At 38.0% G+C, this 26,069-nt stretch overlaps 1 protein-coding gene across 1 annotated transcript; it reads right to left on the bottom strand.

Moving 5' to 3' along the window:
- Window positions 1–308: 308 nt before the first annotated feature.
- On the bottom strand, window positions 309–22,145 carry SEC22B (SEC22 homolog B, vesicle trafficking protein). Its single transcript, XM_072769555.1, has 5 exons — window positions 21,909–22,145; window positions 12,881–12,990; window positions 9,670–9,830; window positions 7,592–7,738; window positions 309–2,259 (listed from the first exon to the last, which is right to left on the bottom strand). The coding sequence occupies exons 1-5, from the start codon at window positions 21,981–21,983 to the stop codon at window positions 2,105–2,107; spliced, it is 648 nt and encodes a 215-aa protein (XP_072625656.1). The 5' UTR covers window positions 21,984–22,145; the 3' UTR covers window positions 309–2,104.
- Between the last annotated feature and the right edge of the window lie 3,924 nt (window positions 22,146–26,069).

Genomic DNA, 26,069 nt, shown 5'->3' with positions numbered 1-26,069 from the left:
TACTAGGCCCCCAAAAACCCCAGACACTATTTATCACATTCAACCTGAGATGCCTGGTTGCTTGTGGATACATGTCATCTGGTCAGATCTTCCCACTACCTCCAAGAAAGAAGGAAGTAGGAGCCATATCACAACAGTCTTATTCTCTCATTTTTCTATGTCATAACATTAAACCACTTTCTCATTCCTTTCTTCATCATTCTGCCTGTCTTCTCATTTTTTAATTGACCCAATGAGTTCAGGTAGAAATGTACCCAGAAAGTTACGTGTACATAAATAGCCAGATAACAAAACTTCACACCGAAGGGAACATTCTAGAAGTATTTATTTCATTGCTGGCCACTTGGTTGCTGCATGCAACTCTCAACAACGAGCTGCCACTCCACTTCGGTAGAAGAACCAAATGCTATGGTACCACTAAGGTTTTCAGATTTTGAGGCTTTTATTACCAACATCATTACTCTAGGGACAAGCCTTCTAGGGACTTAAAAGCACTTAATCTCTATAAAAAGTAACTTCGTATTTCATGCACAGACTCCAATTGGTAGATTTAAGTCCAAACTGGAAAGAAAAAAATTTATTCTAGTTCTGTAAATTATCAGGAACAAAATAAGCCACTTCTTCTTGCTTTAAGGAAATAGGATTGTTTTTTTCCCTATCAGGAATCAGGACAGTAGCTTTGATGATTCCTTAGTTATAAAATTGTTTACTAGTTAAAGTTCTCTCCAAAGATGTTAAGAAGTTGGCTCATTTTCCTGTATGACTTTAAAGAAATATCTGCAGTATGTGTAAGTTCCAGGTTATACTGTAGACCCTTGTGATAATATTTAAAAGGTCTATTCTCCTCAATTAAAAAATCCTACCTCAGAAGGTAAAAGGAAATCCCCATCATCCCTGAGCAAAAAAGGGAAAAATTGCAGGTACTTTTATTTGTTAATAGAAGCCACTGAAATGAGTTACCTATCTCTAGAACATTCTCAGAGAATTTACATAAACTGAAGCAGGTATGAGGTGTTCTCAGAGACTTTCTCAGATAAATATATTTAGTAGTTTGAGTAGCTGCTCTGTAAAAATTTAAATCTAACTACATAGCTGAACATTTTCCATTTTGAAATTTGAGAATATCCTGAGAGAATGCTTATGGGACATGAAACTACTGTGCACAGAGGAATTTTTTAAATGTCAGAAGGAGGAAAAGAGAATGGGGAAAACTACTACTAGAGAGTAGAGAAAGTAAAAAGAGGCAAGACAAAGCTGTAGTGATGGGCTGGGACCTATCTTCCCATTAAGTCGAGGGGCTCTGGCTAGCCGTATGCTATACTTACTCTTCTATTACTACAAACTGGATGCTGAAAAGTAAAAGTAAGAACGTCCCAAACTAAATTTAAGTCTTTTACAAAGTAAATGACAGAAAACACTTTAGCTTCTTAATCAAGGAGTGCTATAATATAATTTCAAGACATCTTAATATAATTCAATTATCCCTAAAGCAGTTGTGCAATAAGCAAAATGTCATAAAAGGAAAACAAAAAGGTTAACTTCCTACAGGGGCCAATAGACAAGATCTTTGCAGCACAGCAATTAACCTTCACATAGTGGAGTCTTTTTTACAAGGCCATCAAAAACTTAAATTACTGAAAATCACAAATGTCACCAACAAAAGGAATGTTGATTAGATACAGTCAAAAACCTTTCCAACGGGCTGCCTTCTCTGAAGGAATTTCAGACTGTTGCTAGCACAGGCTAAGCCAGATCTCACTGATGGCTCTATTAGAGAAAGAAAATGCCCCACTCAGTGCTATTTTAAAAATGTAAAAACACTGGGAGGGAAAAAAACCAAAATAAAACAATCTACTGTTCCCTAACATATATAGCTCAACACCCAGAGAAAGCCTCTGCCCCCAAAAGAGACTTTCTACAAAGGGGTAAGCTTCATCAAATGAGGTGTAACACTCCATTTTCAGGACATGGCTTTCCTTGCAAGGTCTTTAGAAGCAAAAGTTCCACTTGGAATTCTAATACACATCTCTGTGAGCTCAGCTTCCTGAAAACATACACCTGCCGGGTTCTAGGTTTACCCTTGCCAGTGACTGGATACACTACTTCACAGCCACCAGAATCGCACATACACTATTAACATGATGAAAAATACAGCGACTGCTGCAAGTTTGGCGTAAGTGGAACGCATGTTCAAGTACTTCGCATCCTGGCGGTATTTCTTGGACAGACTGGACAGATTGTTAGCCTTTGAATCCAACGCTGTGAAAGAAGAAAAAAAGGAAAACAGTGATTAGTCTCTGAAGTATTCTCTCTCATGTATTTAGCATAAAAATAACTTAATTGAGTGGCATTATTCCAAAAAAACCACAAAGCTTAAATTGTCATTTTTATTTCAAGAGTTAGGTTGCATATACTGATTAACCCATGATTCTAATACACTGTAAAATTTATACTGCATTTTAAAATTCCCAGACTAAATTATGTTCAAATTCTTGAGGCTGTACCATGAGGTGGTTAATTAAGAGTGCTGGCTCTCTGGGCAGCCCAGGTGGCTCAGCAGTTCAGCGCCGCCTTAGGCCCAGGGTGTGATCCTGGGAGTCCTGGGATAGAGTCCCATGTCAGACTCCCTGCATGGAGCCTGCTTCTCCCTCTACCTGTGTCTCTGCCTCTCTTTCTCTGTGTCTCTCATGAATAAATAAATAAAATCTTAAAAAAAAAAAAAAAAAAAAAAAGAGTGCTGGCTCTGGTCTCAGGTCTTTGGTTCAAATCTCAGCTGCACCAGCCATGTGACATTTGTCAATTTACTTCGTGTCCACTAAGACCCTGTTTCATCATCTATAATATGAAAGTAACAACACAAACTGTACCATAGGATTTTAGGCACCTGAGAATGCCTGTAAAGTGAACACAATCCTTCCATATAATAAGCCTTTGATAAGTGTTAGTTGATAATAATCATCTTTTAATGCTCTAAATCATATTCTCTCATATCTTAAAAAATGATAATCTATGTAAGAGAAGACTCAGGTAACCAGAAAATTCAATGAATCAGAAACTGAGTATTGAGTTATATCTCAATGGTGACTGCTACCAAATTGCCAAAATTCTCCACATGGTAAAGACTATTATGATGCTACCAGAAATTATATTTCAACAGACACTGGAAAGTAACTAAAATATAATCACAGGTGCTGGACAACCACCAATAACTACTAAATTAAGCTTTTTAGGACCTTTTGCAAAGTTTTTTCTAAAAGGATATCTATAATGTGGCTGCCTTCTATAACTGTCAACCGAGCAGGTAAGAGAAGCAACCAGAGGGATCCCTGGGTGGCGCAGCGGTTTGGCGCCTGCCTTTGGCCCAGGGCGTGATCCTGGAGACCCGGGATCGAGTCCCACATCGGGCTCCCGGTGCATGGAGCCTGCTTCTCCCTCTGCCTGTGTCTCTGCCTCTCTCTCTCTCTGTAACTATCATAAATAAAAAAAAAAAAAAAAAGAAAGAAAATTAAAAAAAAAAAAAAAAGAGAGAGAAGCAACCAGAGAGAAACAAGCTAGACTGGAGTAAAATACATGACATATTTTAATAATAAAAACAAATTCTCGGGATCCCTGGGTGGCGCAGCGGTTTGGCGCCTGCCTTTGGCCCAGGGCACGATCCTGGAGACCCGGGATCGAATCCCACGTCGGGCTCCCGGTGCACGGAGCCTGCTTCTCCCTCTGCCTATGTCTCTGCCTCTCTCTCTCTCTCTCTGTGTGACTATCATAAATAAATAAAAAAATTAAAAAAAAAAAAAAAAACAAATTCTCAGTGTGACATGTGAATTTTGATCATTTTACTTCTTTATAGTTTTGAAAAAACTATTTTGCAATATGAATTTGTTCTTCCTTAGAGAATACTTTTGGAATATTTGAAGTTGCTTAACAAACTGAGTTGATTGAGAAATGTGGTATTACTTAATGACAAAAACATGACAACCACTTCTAAATTAGCAATTTGACCTGTAAGAAAAACACTTAGTCACACAAGAAAAGTTAGGAGATGAGAAATAACCATGACAATGCTGTGAGGAATCTTTCCAACCAACCTACTAAAATGGACACGCCGCTGGAGAGAGGTTTTTAACTACTATATATGTAACTATATCCCCAGGGCCCAGAACAGAGTCTGGCAATAGTGCTCAAAAAAAAAAAAAAAAAAAAAATTTGCTAAATGAATCTAAATCTGCTGAGAATAACTGGGCAGCAGAACAAGTATTAGCGAATATTATACGAAATAAGCAACAGGTAAAAATAATTTCTTTACATAGGAACATTTGGAAACACATGATATCACAAAGACAAAGCCACTACTGGGAGAAGTCATTTAGCAAATATTTATGTTATAGTACCATGCAAAGTGTCAGAAGATACAATGATGATTACAACATACACGACCCCTGTATTTGGGGAACTCACAGTCCAGTAGGGTGCACCTCTGAATGAAAAAACAAAACCCATAACTTAAAAGAAACAGGTATTTTACGCAATAAAAATAGGCATCATTTCATATTGCTGAAAGAATCCACAGGGACTACTTTTGAGTCCTAAATGCAAGGCAGGCTAGCTATAAAACTAAAAATGAAAAAACGGACACCTGGGTGGCACAGGTGGTTGCACATCTAACTCTTGTTTTGGCTCAGGTCATGGCCTCGGGGTTGTGAGATGGAGGCCCATGTTGGGCTCCGTGCTCAGCAGGGAGTCTGCTTAAGACTCTGCTTTTCCCTCTGGCACTCCTCCCTACTCAGACACTCTCTCTCTCATACATACATACATACATACATACATACATAAATCAGTCTTAAAAATAAACTAGGAGGGCATCTGAGTGGTGCAGTTGGTTGGGCAACTGACTCTTGGGTTTCAGCTCAGGTCCTGATCTCAGGGTCCTTGAATTAAGCCCCATAGCAGGCTCTGCGCTCAGCATAGAGTCCACTGGGGACTCTCTCTCCTTCTCCCTTTGCCCCTCCCCATCTGTACTCGCTTGCTGTCACATAAATAAATCTTAAAAAAAAATTAGAAAGAGAAAGAAGGCATATAAGATGGATTCTTATTATGAAGAAGTCAAAAAGAGGAAGAAAATATTTTTTGAGGTAAGCTAATCTATCTTCAGATGTGCTCTGTTCAGATGTGCTTTTTCTTACTCCCTCTTAAAATCCCACTCTTAACTTTTTTTTGATCTATCCAAATTCAAGAAATCTTCCCAGTTCACTTTATCTACTTCCCGCTACATCTTACAGCTCTTATTGTTTATATATCTATTTAAAACTATCACACTGAAGATGGACAAAGACTTGGAGAGGCCATGGGTTCTAGGCAATAGCAGTGTGACTCAAAGTAAACTACTTAACTTTTCCGAGTCTCTGCTTTATCTGTAAAACTGGTTTGATACCACCTAATTTACAAGGGATTACCCTAAAGCATAAGTAAGATGTATGTATAAAGTCCCTCTGGAGCACCTGGGTGGGATAAGCATCTAACTCTCCATTTTGGCTCAGGTCATGATCTCAGGGTTCTGGGATCATGTCCCGTGTCAAACTGCGCTCAGCACGGAGTCTGCCTAAGATTCTCTCTCTCCCTCTGCCCCTCTCCCAGCTTGTGCTTTCACTCTCTTTTTCTCTCTCACATAAATAAAATCTTAAAAAAAAATAAAGTCCCATTACCATATTGCCTAACACAAAGTAAGTGTTCAGTTGATGTCTGTACCCTTATACTATAAATTACTCTGTGACAATGACAATGTTTCTTATCTTTCCAATTAGATGAAGCTACTAAAGATTAAAGAAGGGATCCCTGGGTGGCGCAGCGGTTTGGCGCCTGCCTTTGGCCCAGGGCGCGATCCTGGAGACCCGGGATCGAATCCCACGTCGGGCTCCCGGTGCATGGAGCCTGCTTCTCCTTCTGCCTATGTCTCTGCCTCTCTCTCTCTCTCTGTGTGACTATCATAAATAAAAAAAATAAATAAATAAATAAATAAAAATAAAGATTAAAGAAACGTACAACTGACCCTTAAACATGGGTTTGAACTGTGTGCATTCCCTTATACAGATTTTTTTTTTGAGGGAATACCATAGATGTTTTCTCTTCCTTATGATTTTAATGACATTTTTTTCTCTAACTTACTTTATTGTAAGAATACAATATATAATATGTGTAACGTACAAAATAACATGTTAACTGTTTACATATTATGTACAAAATAACATGTTAACTGACTGCTAAGGGAAAAGCTTTTAGTCAACAGCTGGCTATTAGTAATTAAGTTTTGGGGAAGTCAAATGTTGTATGTGGAGCCCCTAACCCCCATACTGTTCAAAGGTCAACAGTCTTCTTTTCCCATCAGTACATCAGCTTTGAAGTAACCAGCAAAGCACTAGATGAGAATCCTTTTACACTTTTGATAAAATGATTATATAAATTTGAAATCAAAGAAAAACTGCTCTCGTCTCTTTTATCCCAGGTAGAAACTGTTAAGTCTGTTATGATGAAAATTTACAGACTCACTCATCTAACATTTGATGTTTAAAGAGTATGAAGCTGGGACAACTGCTGACTAGTGACATAGAGGTTACAATTTGTAGTTTGTAATAAAGGAAAACCCATTTACTCATGAATGACATTCACAACGTTGCGTTCATGAAATACTCATTAAAGCATTACTGTGAGAACAACAAAAGAAGTATATGAAACAGATACAAAATACGTAAATACTACATTTAAAGAGTACAGTAAACACTTAGGTGATATTTAAACATTAGGCAAATATATATATTTTAAGGCAAATTAGGAAAGTACACCAAACACATACATGCACAAATACCCAGTATGTGCTTCAAAAACCATTACCTAGCTAAGTGTCTTAAAGAGTTTAAAGGACAAAAGAGATTAATGTGATGTGGGCTACTAGAATCAGGGAAGGCATCTTTGAAGAGGCAGTTCTTATCTGGATCTTAAAGAACAGGTCCAGGATGGTGAGGAAGCTGACCCAGCTGAGGCGGAATGTTTGGGAGCCACAGAGCATGAAAGAAGTTTGAAATCTTCCACGACAGAGAGAACATAGTATCTTGCACATTACAAACATGCAATAAGAATAAAAGTTGAAATCAAACTAGATCTTATCTTGTGGTCACAGATTTTAAAAGTTTTTCAGAAGAGGAATGCCTTGATAAAAATGGCATTTTATGACATTTGATCTGGCAGCAATAATGTCTCCCAAAGTGACTAGTCAGGAAACCACTGCAATAAATCTTTGACAATTTCCTCTCATTCTTCATTTCCCTTAACTTATGTGTTTCTGTAAATATTTACTTAATGTTGTAAATATCTTGGAAGCAGTAATTGCTTCTAATATGGAATAAGACCTTCTCACCATTCCAACTCAACAGAAACTAATCACACTAGGGAAAAAAATAATACCACACTGGAAGTTTTGTAATGTAATCTATCTCTACGAGATAAAATGTTTAACAGTACTGGATGAGAGTCTAACAGCAAAAAAAGTATCCCCAAATAAGCTATCCTTGCCTACAGGAAGGACTCGTAATGCTTTACACACCTGAGAGTGCTTCTCCCCGTTGTAACACTTCTTCAATATTGGCCACCATGATCCTCTGCACATCTTGCAATTCAGTGTTGATGGAGCCTAGGTTTCTCCGAGCACGGCTGTCAATGTAGAGCTTCTTGGTTTTCTGAATGTAGGTATCTGGGATAATGAAGAAAAGTGACCATGAACAACTGTGTCCATCAAAGTATTGCAGGGATCGGGAAGTTCTGAGCTTAGTCCTGGATCTGCCAATGGTCCATGGCTAACCAAGCTCTTGAATGAGCATCAAAATTTGAGTTTTGATTTCTTCATCTGTAAAATGGAGATAGATGACCATTCAGGAGAAATGTCCTCTGCATACGTTCAAATGAGAAGTCTGCTCTCAAGGTCCTTAGAGAAATTAGGCCCCATTGTAGTAAGCCTTTCGTGAAAGCAGAGATTTTCAAACCATGTTCCGAGGATCCTTAGGGTTTTACTACTTAATGCTTTACATTCCCTGAAAAGGATACTGGCAACAATCTCGCATCACTACAGGTTAACATGGCAAGCCTTATTCTATCATCAAAAGCGGGAAAAATATTGTCCTCAAGTATTTTCTTTAACATACATTCCTAATTTCACTCTGTTCTTAAGCTTCAGGTAAAGCAAAATCCCACTATAAAACTGTAGTTTTATTCATGATTAGCCCATGTCTGTATTTCTCAAAACTGTAAAAAGAATGACTTATTATTAAAGATTATATTTTCAGTTTTTGGCAAAAATCCTTTATATGAGTTATATGAGTTAGATACCTTTCATTTGCCTCTTTAGACCTCCTCTCCACCCTTCTGCACCACACTTTCTACTTTGGGAAGCTGACCTACATGTACTACATGGTCGGCTCCTTGCCTTGGAGCTTCCACTTAGGTTCAGCCAATGGGGGAACTCCAAGGGTAAGACATGAGAGCGGATAGTGACGTTAGGATTTTTATTCCCCACCCTCTCCCTGATAAGTCACCCTGGCCTGGCAGTAACTCTCCAACCAGAGGTTACTACTCCTCTCAAGTTGGCCCTCTCCTTTTTCTCCTTTGCAGTTCTAGAAACTGCTGCTTTCTCTTATCCCCTCAGGCCTAGGGATGAAAACAATTACACTGTTACTGATCTCAGATTACAGTACCTTGTAGTTCACCTATACCCCATTCATCTTTGTATATAATTCTTTAAGCTAATTTGAGTGTACCAACTATTCCCTGTGTGATCTTGATATAGTAGTCTTATTTTATTTTTTTTCTTGGGTTTACTGGACCCTTATTATCTTTAAAAATAAAACCTGAAAAAGCAGACATTATAAAAATTGGCACTTGAAGAGTTTATTATGAAACACTGGAGTATTTTGCTAAATTTTATTTCTAAAAGTAAGATGACCATTTATCAAGCAAACTGGAAACACTTCAGAAATTCGGATACAGTAAAATGCATTTCTTTTTTAACTAAAAATATCAGTAATGTAGTCTAATCATACATACTCTCACTTCTCTACTTAGGGTACCCAAGACATTTCCTTTGATTTCTTAACATTAGATGCTTTACTGATGATGAATCTTTCCGTAATTATTGTACATACATGGATGGACATCCACGCTCACTATTTCTGCATGTAATAAATGTTATCCACCCGTAATACCATACCTCTTCCAGTTTTGTTTTTGTTTTTTTTTTAATTAGAGGATCTACAAGACAAAATACCTTCTTTCTGATTTCCAAATTCTGATCTCCAGAAAATGAACCTTACTGGGCAGGGCAGGGGGTGGGCTCAGCTACTATACACCAGTCAAGCAGATCTTTGGGAATAGTTCTGATGACTAATCAAATCAATCATAAAAAAGATCAAATGGCAACAAGTTCTAAGAAAAAGATCAAAAGACCAGAGAAAATTACTTAGGAGAAAAAGTCTCATTCATTCAAAAGACAAAAAGAGATGAAATGGAAGAGACAGAATCCAAAACTTCAGTAAGAAAACATCAGGGAAAAAAAGTGACAAAATTATTATCAATGTAACAAACAGCTTCTTCTTATCGTTTGCTCTCTTGATATAAAGAGCAAAAACTTACCGAACTCAATAAAGGAATAGGGCCTAGACACAGTGGGCACCTTCTTCCCATGCTGTTCATCAAACTCTGAGTGCAAATCTTCCAGGTAGGCAAAAGCCAATTTCTTAGGGAAGGCAGCTTCACACAAAACCAAATAACAAACTCCCTGCTCAATAATGTAGCTGGAGAGACAAAAAAACAAGAAAAAGTTGTCTGTAAAATAACAATACCCCCAACAACTTGAAGCAGACTTTCAGTGCTTTACAAACTTTTGAAAATATTCTAGCCTAAGCCCTTTGAGGCTAGCTAAGTCAAAAAATCAACTTCAAACCACAAATGCTTAGAATCAGAAAGCAAACAATGTCCCATTATTAGAATTATATTCCAAAAGGAGTATCTAAACATGTTTATTATAATTCAGTAAAATATCTTAATACCTACGACTTTTTCTTGAAAACAGAGTTGTGACTCCATCTATCTTTTGATTATGTATGAAAACAACTGTGCGTGTGTGTGTGCGTATGTATTTTTTTTGTTTTTTTAGATTTTACATATTTGAGAGAGACAGAGAACATAAGCAGGGAGAGGGAGAAGTGACTCCCCACAGAGCTGGGAGCCCAATGTGGGGCTCAATCCCAGGATCATGACCTGAGACAAAGGCAGATGCTTAACTGATTAAGCCACCCAGCAGCCCCTGGTATACACGTATTTAAACTCCTCCCAGTTACAAGAAAAACAGGGGAACTGGAAGTTGTTGTGGATACTTAGAATTTGGAAGTTAATGCTACAATGTTTACTGAGTACAGATAATGACCTTAGGACAAATAATATTCCCTAACTTCCAGGATAGAACTCTATATCAACTATCCAATATCAGAAACTATCCAATAACAGAACTGACTTCCTCTTATGAGCGTGAGCTCTCTGGCATTCTGGAAGGAATTATATAACTACATGTCTGAGAGGTATTGGAAAGAAGTTAGGTTACTCAGTGATTTTCAAATGTCTTTTTAGCTTTAGTATTCTTTTTATTTCAGCAATAATTATATTCAGAAGACCCAGTATGTACATCAAATAAAATCAGAAGGTCATCAGTTTAAGTGGAGTGTAAGGGCCCAAAGTACTATATATACCCCAATCCCTACTCTTACTATGAGGCTCCTTACACATCCTAGGACTCCACAGAGCAGTTTAGAGTGTATTATATAATCTCTCGGGCCCCTTAAAATGATGATGATGATGATGATGACGATGGTGAGACTGCTGTCCTATCTCTTGCTTGGGCATCTGAATCAACTGCTCCCAGACCATCTTCTAAATTACCAGTGTTATTCCTAAAGAGTAAATATGACTGTATTATCCTGATTAAAAATGCTGAGGGTTCCCTAATTCTTTTTTTTTTTTTTTTTAAGTTTATTTATTTATGATAGTCACACAGTGAGAGAGAGAGAGGCAGAGACACAGGCAGAGGGAGAAGCAGGCTCCATGCACCGGGAGCCTGACGTGGGATTCGATCCCGGGTCTCCAGGATCGCGCCCTGGGCCAAAGGCAGGCACCAAACCGCTGCGCCACCCAGGGATCCCGGTTCCCTAATTCTTATAAAATAAAATCATACTCCTTGATATAATACTTGTGGCCTCCACAACAGGTGTAGGTCACATTATATCATGCTGTTCTCCAAACTTACGTTCTTTTATATCCTCATGGACTTCTGCTTATATATAAATATATATTTCTAATTTTTAGTATGTGTGCTGCCAAAGCAAGCACTACATATATATTTCTAACTGTAATATTCTTTGATGTACCTGGAGAAACTTTTGTTCATTTTCATATGCTTGATTCTACTATAATTTTTTCCATGAAATTTCTCTGTATTGTCCCTCGCTCTATCCCCTTGTCTCAAATGTATTCCCTACAAATGGAAATTTAATGCTTCCTTCCTTCTACTCAGTTTAATTTAACTGAATTATAGCACTTCTTGCCCTGTGGTATCATAGTTTAGTTGTCTGAATATGTGTTTCTCTCTGCTACTAAGATAAGCTCATAAGAGCTATGGATGTTAAAGGCAGAACTTAACATACGGTCTGGCAAAAAATAGATCTTTAATAAATAGTCCTTTGATGGAAATAACAGATGAGATGAGATTATAAAGTTCCTAAAGCAAACCACACAGAAGAAAAAAATTTCTTTTCAATTCCACTAGAACTTCCCTAGGTTTTTTGTTCCTAACCCATGGTAGAGATAAAGATACCATACCTATATAATTGGGTGCCTAGATTATTTTTGGATGTTAAAATTAGATTTATAGAAAAATGTTACATATACTATACAAATTAATACCTTATAAAACTTAATATCCACTACTTTCTTAACCAATAAACCAGGGTTTTGTTTTGATTTTGGTTTTGTATACTTGTTTGTTTCTGATGGGTGGAGGAGGGTTTTTTTTTTTTTTGCCTTTCAAGTTAAACACAGCAGGTCCCTCCCAGGTCTATTATCTTAGCCTCAGTTCCTAAAATAGTAATAAGGATTATTCAGCTAATCCTATTTTATTTTCCTTTGACCTTCTTGTTCTCTTTTTCTAATCCTTCCTGTTTTATCACCCTCAAACTTGACATACTAAACATTTAATATTAATTATTTGTAGATATTTGAAATTCAATTAAGTCCTTTTGATCCCTCTCTTGGCTATATGCATTGTCTGTAACCGATGATTGAGATGTTCTTAAATTACCTTTTTAAAATTTTTCTTTTTTTTAATAACTAACATTTACTGATATTCTCTATGTGCAAGGCAAGATGTCAAGAGAGAGATTCCTTCATTATCCTCATAAAACCATGACCATTTTCTCTATTTTAAAAAGGAAATAGAGGCCTAGATAAGTGTATGAGTTGTTTAAGGCTGTGTTAGTAAATGTTTGAGCAAGAGTACTAATCTACATACACCTGGTGCTAAGAGGTTCCTAAAGCAAACAATTATCTATTACTGCATAATGGATACAGCATCCATTAGACACAGGATAACAGATTAACTTATTGTATGCAAACTGAATAAACAAACCAAGATTTCTGTTTTGCAGAATTGGAGCCAGGGAAGTTGTTTTCATGAAGAGGCTGTATTTTTAAAATTTTCTTTACTTTTAAAAAATTGTTACCATTCTTATCAGGTGCTACTTATATCTACTCTATCTCATACTAAATGATCACAAAGAAATAGGATTACACTCACTGGAAAGTCATGGCGCCAGCTTCCAAGGTACATCTGGTAGGGGACTGCTCATTCAACTTGCGGAAGAGTTGCTTGGCCTGACTCTGGTACTGTTGAAGATCCCGGCCAGACTGAAAGAAGATATCTTCATTTAAGAACTTTGCACACATACAAAAAGACATAACAAGTAATGAGCAGCATCATACTACAAGGACACTATATAAATAAGGTCCTTCATTAAAGATGAAGAAGATTCATTTTAGCAAAAGAAAAATGGCCTACTTTTAGAGCAAAAAGAAGACCAAACCCCTGGCTGTTCAAGAAAATCACATTAGGGCAGCCCGGGTGGCTCAGCGGTTTAGTACCGCCTTCAGCCCAGGGCCTGATCCTGGAGACCTGGGATCGAGTCCCAAGTCAGGCTCCCTGCATGGAGCCTGCTTCTCCCTCTGCCTGTGTCTCTGCCTCTGTGTATGTGTGTGTGTGTCTCTCATGAATAAATAAATAAAATCTTAAAAAAAAAAAAGAAAATCACATTATTTGCTAAGAAGCAAATTGTACTTCTTTTTTTTTAATTTATTTATTTATTTATGATAGTCACAGAGAGAGAGAGAGGCAGAGACATAGGCAGAGGGAGAAGCAGGCTCCATGCACCGGGAGCCCGATGTGGGATTCGATCCCGGGTCTCCAGGATTGCGCCCTGGGCCAAAGGCAGGTGCCAAACCGCTGCACCACCCAGGGATCCCCGCAAATTGTACTTCTTAACTGTCTTTAAGGCACTCAACTTTCAACCCAATGTTCTTTCCACTATTAGGTCAGTGGCCTCCTCCTAACTCATTTCACTTGCACACTTATTGGCACATAATTGCACAACATATTCTATACGTGGGAAAATCCTGGGAACAATAGACTGTGAATTTCACTTTTATCCTGGAATATCAAACAAAATCTTCCACAAAATGTTACAGAATTGAGCCATTTCAGCAAAACTAAATGTATGCACCCATACCTGCAAAATTACTAGGAACACTATCATGCAACTGGGTAAAAATGAACAAGAGTAAGGGCTGAGATTGGAAAGTCAAATATTCTTTACTGAATAAATCTATTTGGTTTCTGAGTTTGGATAGCAAGGAACATATACATACAAAATGAAAATAACAATATTCAGATGAAAGAATTACAGGTAATATTTTTTGAACAATTTCTAAATAGTTTAATAATTTAAAAAATGAAGGAAAATAGTCTACTGAGGAAAATAGCAGTGCCATCGCAAAAGGAGAACATCATATCCACTAACCTCTTAGATCCAAACGAGAAAGAATGGAATGGAAAGCAAATATACTTTATTTATCCATACACTGGGCAGGGGGGAGGCCCTTCTGTCATATGATAGAAAGGAATTACTTTGTTTTGAATTATTTATTTGGATTGAACAATAAAACACAGTCTCTCCTTGGTAGGTGTTTAATAAGTAAATATTTGCAATAAAAAAGCGTGGTTTTTTTTAGGTTCTTCCTCAAAACGCATTGAGGACTGGATTTGAGGTCTTTTAGAAAATACAAAGTGAAACTTATAAATTCTAGATAGTGAACCACTGAGCAAGAGTAAAAACAAGGAAGCAACGATAAAATTGTGAAAGTGGGAGACAAGCAAACATACAAATATAGGATTCTAAGCTATATTTAAAAATGATGAACTGGAAATTTCAGAATGAGTAAGAAAATAAATAAGTATAAAATGAACCAGGAGAGTTAGACAGATGCCTCTAGAAGTATCAATTTGTAGATTTATCTTGCTTACTACTGTCCTATAGCAATGATTGGTTATAATACTCTTGAGAAAATTTCTATACTAACACATATGTATATTTATGTGTATATTTACATACTAACAATACTTTACAGTAATTAATATTATAATATATATTAACATTATTCTATTAACCAGTACTGCATATATTTTTTTCATGACTAGTCAGCTAGTAAAGGAAAGTGAATACTATCAAATGCTTTTGAACCTGTGCACAATATCCTCTGTTCCTAAATTTGAATGGTGCTTGTCAATTTGTTTGCTTCACTAATGCCATTAGACAAGGCATTCAGAAGAGATCTGACCCCACAACATTAGATATAAAGGGATGCAAATAAAGTTGGAAATGTTACTAAAGTGCCAAGAAATAATATCAATGTTGATCAATGATTTTTTTCAACCTTGGCTTTACACTAGAGTCACTTGGGTATTGTACAAAAAACTAATCAAGCACTATCTCCTCCACCCCCAAACCAATTAAGTCAGTATCTCAGAGGTGGAACTCAGAAAATGGTATTTTAAAAATAACCACAAACCACAGATATTAAGCAAAAGTGTTTTTGACAGTTAAAGGCAGTAAGCACCTTAAAGAAACTAGTTGAAGAAATAAATGGCAAAAAATTGTCAAAAAAGACTGGTACAAATCCTTTGACTTTATAAGAAGCATTGTAAACATTACTTCAACCTAAGAGAAAAAGACTAATAATTGTATAGACTACAAGAAACTATGGCCAAAAGTATGCTATAGTTCCAGGGATTTATAATGAACAAAGTAGTAATCTCCAATGTACAACACTGAGATTGCATAGAGATTATGGCATGCCAACCAACATTTTACAGTGCTGATTCCAATAGCATCACCATCCCTGAGAACGCAATGCTGGCACAATCTTTCTGATAGTTACTTTTGCAACATGTATTAGAAATCGTAAAATTTTGCATATTGTTTTATCCAACAATTCTGTACCTTTGAAAATATACATACACATCATATGCTAAAAAAATAAAAACGCATATAAAAATAAAAAACAAACATTCGGTAATTGAATATAAAATTGGTTAAATAATGTAGTGTATTTATATAGTGGAATACCATACAGCCATTAAAATGTTGTATAATGGGATGCCTGGGTGGCTCGGTGGTTGAGCGTCTGCCTTTGGCTTAGGGCGTGATCCCCAAGTTCCAAGATTGAGTCCCACATCGAGCTTCCTGCATGGAGCCTGCTTCTCCTTCTGCCTATGTCTCTGCCTCTCTCTCTCTCTCTGTCTATCATGAATAAGTAAATAAAATCTTTAAAAAAATGTATAATATTTAATTACAGGAAAAGATATTCACACACTAAGTGAAAAAAATCAGGGGGAACAGTCTTACAGTACTATTCATTATTTAATTTTATACACACATATAAAAATTAAGGTTATACATTAAAATGGATATAATTTAAGTGGGGATTTTGGTAATAATCACCATTAACATTTTGATCCTTTTGTTTATACATATTTACTGAATTTTTTTACATTAAACACAGACTAGTTTTGTAACAGGGAAAATTATTCATTTACCCACTCCTCTTTATTGCATATTTGTGCCCACAAATATGTACAGTTCTAATATGAGCTTTAAGGAAAAATGATCTAGAAAAGATTTTTCAGAAATAGGCAAACTAATGAAATTAAATAAAAACTCACTTTCTGCCATCCCAGCCACTGTTCTAAACGCTTTACATAATTTAACTTAAATCATGTTTACAACTATCCTATGAGGTGATTAGAATCATAATGTCCATTTTCTGCACAAGGAGTCAAACCTGAAGGACTAGGGGCCAATGGGGAGGGGCCAGAACTTAAACCCAGGTATTCTAGTTCTGGAGTCTCTGTTCCTAAGCATGCTATACCACTCTACAGTTAAAACTGCTTTGGTGATCCACCTTCCAGGTGATCTTACTATTTGATATTAAATCTAATTCACAAGAAATGCTCAAGAAACTTTGTGGCAGTTTTGCTTTTAGGATTAAAGTCACAAAGGACCCACAGTCACCAGACTACCTAAAAACAGTTAGAGTCTTCATTCTGCTTTCCACTTCATCTAGAACAAACTTGATGAATCTTGCATACAGTATAATGGAAATACGTATTAGCAATCCAATAACGAATTGGCTGTGAATGTCTGGACAAATTCTGAAACTAATTTGAGGTCATCCAACAGCATATTTAGGATTTGGCTCTATGTATAATATAAAAGGTACAGGGTTGAAATTTACCACACAACTACAATACTTTTTATTGCTATTACTTAGGACTCCTGAACAGTTAATTATATCAAATGCCACCTTTTGTCTTTATAGGAATGTTTACCTAAGCTCTTACCTTTTTTAAATACATAATACTTCCTTTATTTATTATGTTCATATATAATAAATCCTTGAGGCCTTTAAATTCATGAGTCTTATGAACATTTTGGTTATGATAAATTACAAAATGCCAAGAAAGATTCTTTGAGATCTCAAAGTAAGAAAGAAATTTGAGGAGGAAGAGGTGCCTGGGTAGCTCAGTTGGTTAAGCAGCTCTTATCATTTTTAAATTCCTGCTGAACTCAGCTGGTCAAAGGCCAGAAGCACCAAGAACCAACCATTTTCCTCTAAAAGCAATTACAGAAAGGTGACTAATGAACTCTCAATAGTTGGGGGAGGGTGGCAGTTTAAATGTACAACAGACTCTCTGCTCTTTTGGTGTTCCCTGATGAATACTTGGTTAGATCAAACACCTTCAAGTCCACAGAGCTGAGGCAAGATGAAAGAAAAGAGAATACCCTTCATTTTGAGGTAGAATAGAAAAGTAGATGAAGAAATAGCAAACATCAAAAAAGGAGAAACACACCAAAAAGATAGAAGAAAGGAAAGAGAATATCAGAATCTAGGTTTGAAGAGAAAAGTTCATCTCTCTACCACCCTATGTTGATATTTCTAGTTGAGCAAAGAGGAAAAAGTGCATGAGATACACTGCCTAAATGATTTTTTGAATTTTAATCTCTATTGTATTATCTGAGTAACTGTTCATCTCCAATAATAAGGCAGTTTGTACAGGACTAGCACCTAGTAACCACCTAACAGCTGATATCTATTATCGATGTAAATTATTGAAAAAGTACATTGAATTATTTGCATTGAACAATTAAAGTACTTAACTATAAAACTATTAGGCTGAAATATCCATTTCTTAAAAAGCTATTCTGGATTCCTAAGAAATACATTATTAAAAAGTTTTACAACAACAACAAAAAAGTTTTAGAACAAGGCAGTGAAGTGTACCAGTTAGGCACTAAGGCTCTGGTCTAGAGTCAGAAAGATATTGATTAAAAATAAATGGTTCTTGGGACGCCCAGGTGGCTCAGTGGCTGAGCGTCTGCCTTTGGCTCAGGCCGTGATCCCAGAGTCCTGGGATTGAATACCACATTGGGCTCCCCGCAACGAGCCTGCTTCTCCCTCTGCCTATCTCTCTGCCTCTCTGTGTCTTATGAATAAATAAAATCTTTGAAAAGCAAAAACAAAACAAAACCAATGGTTCTTGGGGTGCCTAGGTGGGTCAGTCAGTTAAGTGTCTACCTTTAACTCAGATCATGGTTTCAGGTCTGGGATGGAGTCCCATGTCAGGTTCCCTGCTCTGAGGGGGGAGTCTGCTTCTCCATCTCCCTGTGCCACTCCCCCTGCTTATGCTCTCTCTCTCAAGTAAATAAAGAAAATATTTAAAAATAAAAACCAAAAAAAATAAAAAATAAAAATAAAAACCAATGGTTCTTAACCAGGGGTGATTCTGCTGATCACATCTGGCAATGTCTGGGAATATCACACAACTGGAGGGGTGGTGGTGATGGTAGTGCTACTGCTATCTAAGATGGAGAGGCCAGGGCACTGGGTGACTCAGTCCGTTAAGTGTCTGCCTTTGGCTCAGGTCATGATCCAGAGGTCCTGGGATGGAGTCCCACATCGGCTCCCTGCTCAGCGGAGGTCCTGCATCTCCCTCTCCCTCTGCCTGCCACTCCCCCTGCTTGTGCACTCTCTCTATCAAATAAATAAATAAATAAGTAAATAAATAAATAAATCTTAAAAAATAATTAGATGTAGAAGCTATAGATATTAGTAGACATCCTACAATGCACAAGACTGTTTCTCACAACAAAAAATTATCTGACCTAAAGTTTCAACAGTGCTGACATTAAGAAATTGATGAAGGGGATCCCTGGGTGGCTCAGCGGTTTGGCGCCTGCCTTTGGCCCAGGGCGCGATCCTGGAGACCCGGGATCAAGTCCCACGTTGGGCTCCTGGCATAGAGCCTGCTTCTCCCTCCTCCTGTGTGTCTGCCCCTCTCTCTCTGTCTATAATAAATAAATAAATCTTAAAAAAAAAAAAAAAGAAATTGATGAAAAATTCCATAATGCTACTTATTAGCTATATGACTCATACAAAAAAACCTATCACCTCTAGACTGGGAGATTCCTCATCTATAAATTATTAGGAATATTATAATATTATTAGGAATAATAACTATCCTAATATGATTGGTATGAAGATTGAATGAAATCATATACTTGACAGGCTTCAGCACAGTGCCTGGCATGTAGCAGGTATTCTATAAATGTTCTGTACACTATCATCATAATAAAAATGAATCTAGTTTTCATATTTTTGCAGATATTAAAAGTTTAGGAAAGACTTTATTATTCAAAGTCCAAATTCCTAAAGGAAATAACTATGGAATTGTCATCATAACTATGGAATTTCCACAAATATTTTTGTGGAAAATTTCTTTTCATGTCAGTTAAACATAGTAACCCATCTTGGTAGACGAACCCATCTTGGTAGACCAAATTCTAATTTGGAATTAAATTAAGAACACACAATAGGGGTGCCTGGGTAACTCAGTCAGTTGGGCAGTGACTCTTGATTTCGGCTGTGGGGGATCCAGCCTGTGAGGAGTCGGCTTGAGATTCTCTCCTTCTGTCCCTCCCCCAACTTGTGCATGTGCACACTCTCTCTCAAATAAATAAAATCTTAAAAAAAAAAAAAAAAGAAACATACAATAATATACAAATTCTTTTTTCAGTAAAGTATAAGGCAGAGAGTACGGAACTACTAATACCAAGTAGACTTTCAAATTCACTTTGTATTCTTTGCCCACGTTGAAATCCAATGCAATTAACTGACCAGACTTCTCCCTGGGGAAAATCATTTCCCAAACTACATACATACCCTTCAAGGAAATGTTCCCACACTATTCCCTTGTTTAAGTCATGTTCCTGCATTTAACATTTCTCTGCTTCTAGAGAGAGGTCCTAGAAAACTCTTAACAAATTGCAAGAAAAGTATTTCGCAACTGAAAATCAAGGACACACTGTATTTTTCACATATATCAATGATTAGACTTTGTTTTATGCAATGAATAGAAAACATTTCACTTAGCATGACTTGCCACTTCATGATCTGTACCACTTTTCTCCTAAATGTGAAAATAAACATATTTCCAAATCAGACCTAAAAAAGGCATATAACCAAATAGAAGCTTTCCTAATGACTAGACAATACTGTCAGGTTAGATGTCATTTCTCCTGGGAAGACTTTTCCTGGTCTCCCAAAACCAACGTAAATACCTTTTCTGTAAGGTAAGAGTGAGGAAAAAGAGTCTTTTACCTTTACCTTTCCATAAGGTAATAAAACAGCCATTGAGCCTTCTTCCTTTTCCATAGCAGTTTTGCTATATTATAATTGCTTGTTAGTTTTCTGGCTTTTCCACTAAACCATAGCTCCATGAAAATAGGGACTGGGTGTCCTGTAACCTCCTGTATTAGCACCATGCTTGACACAACGGATGTATTTAATAAGGGCATTTTTTTTTTCTTCAAGAATATATGAGGGGACGTCTGAGTGGCTCAGTAGTTAAGTGTCTGCCTTTGGCCCAGTCTTGGGATCGAGTCCCACATCAGGCTCCCTAAGAGGAGCCTCCTTCTCCCTCTGCCTGTGTCTATGCCCCTCTCATGAATAAATTTAAAAAGTCTTTTTTTTTTAAGGACTATATGAATGAAAAGTCTAAGAAGAGATATGTGCAAAATAATTTTTTCTACAATTCATCTTTTTTGGGGCATTGAGTTTTTTTTTTTTTTTTAACTACTTAGGATGTATGAGAAAGTAAAATAAAATGGATCACTTTAAATTACCTACAAAATTTTCCTTCTCAGGCTCCCTTCTTCAGAGACTGTCCAACCTTGCTCCGGAAACCTGTCCTCGCAACACAAACTTCCCTTGTGATTCTAAGGCACCAAACAGATTCTATCCAAAATATCTGGAGCTGTTGTTGTTTTAATCAATTCAACACACTTTTCAGCACTTACCCGCATAAAACTGCTGTTGTGAAAGCTAAGAGAAACACAACAATGATTAAGATCTGCCGACTGGGCAGCCCTGGTGGCTCAGCGGTTTAGTGTCACCTTCAGCCCAGGGTGGGATCCTGGAGACCCAGGATCGAGTCCCATGTCGGGCTCCCTGCATGAAGCCTGCTTGTGTCTCTGTCTCTATGTCTCTCATGCATAAATAAATAAAATTTAAAAAAAAAGATCTGCCGACTGCCTCCTAGGAAACTCAAAGTCTTGAAAAATAAAGGAAAACAGATAAAAGTACAAGGCATTACAGGAATACAACACAGGAGTTGTAATTCCAACAGTAGGAATGCAGGAAGGCTTACTGGAGGAGGTGGCATTTGGGCATAACCCTGAAAGAAAGTACCATACCGAACTTCAAACAGGCGTCTCCATGTGGCAATATTATTCCACCCACTTTAAGGAGATGTCATCATGATAGGTCAAGGATCAAGTGCCACCGCAAGAGAGCGTGAAGAATTTAGAAACTGATTCCCCAGGGCCTGTTAGTCAGCCTTGACAGCAGCAGGAAAGGAGAAATCCCGAATGTTAACAAAGTCTCTAAGAATCACACGACACAGGGTGGCCCCATCAGCCGAAACCACCCCTGACACGGAGCGCCCTTCTGGAGACAAACAGGTAAGACAGAAATAGATCTCTGCCAGGAAAGTCTCCTAACAGGTCGTCTCTCCGCTGCCAGAAGGGGTACGAGATCAACTCAGAGGGCTCGCGAGTGCACCCGAGGTCGCTAGGGTCGCCTGCGTTCTAAGGAGAAATCCGGTAGGGAGAGCGGAGCCCGACAGGGACCTGGGGTCGCGGGGGTCTCGGGCTCACCTGTTCGTCCTCCTGCATCGAGGCGGCCAGCGGGAGCCCGTCCGCCACACGGGCGATCATCGTAAGCAACACCATCTTCACGGGCTTCAGGGGTCCAACGCTGGCCCGGGTGGCCCCAGACGTCCTGACTTCCTCCGCCGCGACAACAGTCAGACGTCTACCTTAGTTCCCAAGACCCAGCTGCCTGCGTCTGCGCTTCCCGCTGAGGTGGCCGGAAACCAGTTTCGGAGCTTCCGACTACCGGTCCGCCGAATGGGCTTCCGCCCGACAACCACAACTGCCGGAACACTGGTTCCGTGGTCTCTCCATCTACCTTCGGAAGCTTCCAAGGCCCCGCCCACTTTTCTGGATCAGGAGCTTCGAGATAAACCTTGCCCTTGAAGGGGGTGTGACTGAAGCAGAATGTTCTAGTTCCCGATGCTTTAAGTGTAGGGGGAGGACTAGGAAGGGTGGCGGGAGTTACTGGGTACGTAGATGAGGACTCTCTGGGAAAAAACTAAAATCAAGGTACATATGTGCATATCGTTTTCTACTATATGTATTATATATTTTATACAAAATACTTTCTATGTTCATATATTTCTAGGCAGCAATTTTTGTGTCGGCTTGTGGTTTTTTTATGTGTATGATTGGTTTTTGCTTCATTGTGTAGGCTGTATCCCCAGATCCTTGAACAGTTTCCAGTAGAAAATATCTATTCTTTGTGCAAAAAAAAAAAAAAAAAAAAAAAAAATTTACCAAGTAGGGACCTCAGAAATCACCAAATCAAGCACCTTTCCAAAAGCTGGGATCTCTGCTACATCTATTATCATAGGTAGCAGGTAGCCTTGCTAGAACTTCCAGTAACTGGGCATTAACTCCCTACTGGGAAGACCTCTACGCAATCCTACCTGAGGAAGCGTTATCATCTCTCTTATCTTGGTGTCCCTGTCTCTAAATTGGGGATATTATCCACCTCTCCGGATTTTTGTGAACATGTGAGAAATGTGAGGTGCACCGGTTTGGCACCCGAGTAGCTCAGTGGTTGAGCGTCTGCCTTCGCTTATGTCTTGATAGGGAGCCTGCTTCTCCCTCTGCCTGTGTCTCTGCCTCTCTCTGTGTCTCTCATGAATAAATAAATAAAATCTTTTAAAAAAGTAAGTTTTACAAATGTTGTATTTATTATTACTTATATTAGTAACTACTGTTTATTAAGCATTTATAATTGGCATTTGAATTAACAGAAAGTGCTTTATGGATACCAGTTATTTAACCAAACAAGCCAGTAAGGTTGTTTAATATTTGGTTCCACTTTATAGTTGGAGGAAAAGCCTCAGAGAGTAATTTTTCCAAGGTGACACAGCTAGTAAAATTGGGAACAAGATTTGAGCTGAGGTTGAACTCCAAAGCCTTTACTTTTAATTGTGATGCAACTCTATCTTAATATTTATCCATAGGTTAAAGAGCTCATGCTTTCATTACCTTTTCTACAGCTCTACAACTATTAGGGAAAAAATAGTATTTTTTTCTTTTTTTTTTTAAGAGATTTTATTTATCTATTTGAGAGAGAGATAACAAGCAGGGGGGAGGGGGAGAGGGAGAAGGAGGCTCCTCTCTAAGCAAGGAGCCTGATTCAGGACTCCATCCTAGGACTCTGGGATTCATGACCTGAATTAAAAGTAGATGCTTAACCAACTGAGCCACCCAGATGCCTGAAAACTAGTATTATTTCTTGAGAGGCTTTTGAGAGGTAGACCCAATAAGACCTACTAATTGACTCCACATGAAAGGTGAAAGACTGGGATATAGATAAGACAAAGAATCGAATGTTACTATTAACAGTGACAGAAAGTGAAAGGCAATCCTTGTGTATATGGGAGCCTAAACTGGTAAAACCATAGTATCTTACATTTAGAATAGCCCATATATATATAACTTAATCTAACAACTTCACTCAACAAGGACATACCTTCTGCCATAATCTCAAAAGGTTATTCAGCCTCTGCTGGAATAATTCTAGCAATGAATAATTAATAGTGCAAATATTTTAACCAAAGGTACTATGTGCATGACAGAAGCAGAAAGTAAAGAATATAGCACGCATGCAGAGGGAAGCAGATTTGGAGTAAATGTCTAGCTTCTTTCTAGTTCCTGGCTTTAGGCTCTTGCCAAAGCTGATAACCATTCCTGCTTATGGATTCTATAAGTCACCATTATTTCTTTATAATAAATCCACCATCCTTTTTTTTTTTTTTTTTTTTTGCTTAGTTTCTGTCACTTATAACCAAAAACAACAAGCAAAACCAATTAACTAATAGAGATCATCCTGGGGCAACCTGTTCTTGAAACAACATTCATACTCACACCTTTTATTTTTTTTCTTCTTAGATGCACTAAAATTATAATTCCAGGGAGAGGACAGTGGTCTTCTTAGGTCACTGATGAGCTATTAGGAGAAGGGCAGAGTTTGTCTCTTTATGAAACTGCCCAACACTTAGGCCTCAGGAACTCTGGAATCTGAGTGACTTTTGCTTCCAATTTGATCAGCATCATGTCATTCACACACAGGTGTTGCCTGTGAGCTCCTGCCCTTTGGCCCTTTGAGCAATACTAGACTGTGTAATAATGGTGAACACTGTGATCAGTACATGGAAGGTAGTCGACTCTTTCACAATGAATGGAAAAAGGGTATCAAGAAACATTTGTTTAGAACTTTAGAATTTATAAAGCTTGTTCTTTGTGAACCTGTGAAATGGTAAAAGTACAAGAATCTTGACCTGTAAACGTACTGTACTATAACCTGTAAACGTTATAGTAAAAGGAAATAAACAGAAGTTTGAATAGTATAGCCAGAGTTGCCAGCAAATTCTTAAAACTTATTGAAGAAACCAAGTAAGCCACATATCTAAACTTAAATAACGCTGCTAAAAAAGGATGAGATTTTCCACCATTGGGTCTGAAGTTTGCAGAGGCTTTACAAGTGAGATCAGAGGAAGCAATAACAGGGGCTTGTGTCCATTTATTCTTAATTACTGAGTGCCTAATTAGACGCCAAATACGAGTTAGGTAAGGAAGGTGAGTTAAAACAGTCTTCGCAACCTGTGTCCACATTTACCCAGAAACCAAACTATGCTGCTTAGAAAAGGTCTGCAAGTAAATACCAGCTCTTGTTTGAATTGAATGATTGCATAGGTGAAAAAAAGCATTTCTCAGGAGGTGATGCTCTTGGCAGACAGAAGAATAAAAAGCCACTATATCTGGACTGATATCCAATCATATGCACTAGTATGGATGAACTGGTGATTTAAAAAATTGAAATGCTTTCCTACAGATTAGTAAATAACTCCTGCCCTGAGGCAACCCCCTCTCTCGTCCACAACTCCTATGCTGCAGCACCAGAATTTACAGCTCTCCCTCCGGCTAGGAGCTCTACCTCCGACTAGGAGCCTCCCGTGCCTACAGTCTGTGCTGGTGGTTATTTACAGTTATCACCCCTGACTAAACCTTGCAGTGTGAGCTCCGTGAAAGCAGGAATTTGTCTTCTTAATCTTGAGAGCGTTCACAGACCTTATCTGTGTCATCCTCACAGATGGTCCAGACACTGAAAGTGAAAGCAAAGATTTGGGGGAGGTGGAGAAAAGAACAAAGTATGCATCATAAGTCCTGTGAAGTCCCCTATTTAAAATAATGACTGCTTTAGATAGCCTGTTTCACATATGAAGCCTTAGCAAAGTTTGCCCTGCCTTCTGGGAGCTACCTCATGAAATGACTTTTCTCATCGCCATCTGTCTGGTTTCCCCACTTGGTCAGGAAAGCCAGGCAGAGAGCAGGCCCAGGTGGTCCATCCGTTGGAATTTGGGATTGATGAGGTTGGGATGAAGGGAGGAGGGAGGATGAGAAGGATAGTTAGAGTAGTTTCCACAGCATCTAAAACATTTTATTCAATAAAAATTTTTTTTGAATTTTATTTATTTATTTATGAGAGACACACAGAGAGAGGAGGAGACATAGGCAGAGGGAGAAGTAGGCCTCCTGAGGGGAGCCCGATGCAGGACTTGATCCCAGAACCCCAGGATCACAACGTGAGCCAAAGGCAGATGCTCAATGAGCCATCCAGGTGGTCCCAATTAAAAAAAAAAAAAAGTTTTTAACAGATTTCTTCCCCTACTAGCCTCTAAATCA

Source organism: Canis lupus, chromosome 12, assembly GCF_048164855.1.
Source record: "Canis lupus baileyi chromosome 12, mCanLup2.hap1, whole genome shotgun sequence".
Taxonomy (NCBI): Eukaryota; Metazoa; Chordata; class Mammalia; order Carnivora; family Canidae; genus Canis; species Canis lupus.
This window is presented reverse-complemented; position numbering and strand designations above follow the sequence as displayed.

Excerpts from the sequence above, each read along its gene's own strand:
- SEC22B (XM_072769555.1), bottom strand. The coding sequence starts at position 21,983 with ATGGTGTTGCTTACGATGATCGCCCGTGTGGCGGACGGGCTCCCGCTG. Across the intron at positions 9,831-12,880 it reads GCTGGCGCCATGACTTTCCA|CTACATTATTGAGCAGGGAG; the intron begins GTGAGTGTAATC and ends TTGTCTCTCCAG. Across the intron at positions 2,260-7,591 it reads ACGGGGAGAAGCACTCTCAG|CGTTGGATTCAAAGGCTAAC; the intron begins GTGTGTAAAGCA and ends CTTCTTTCACAG.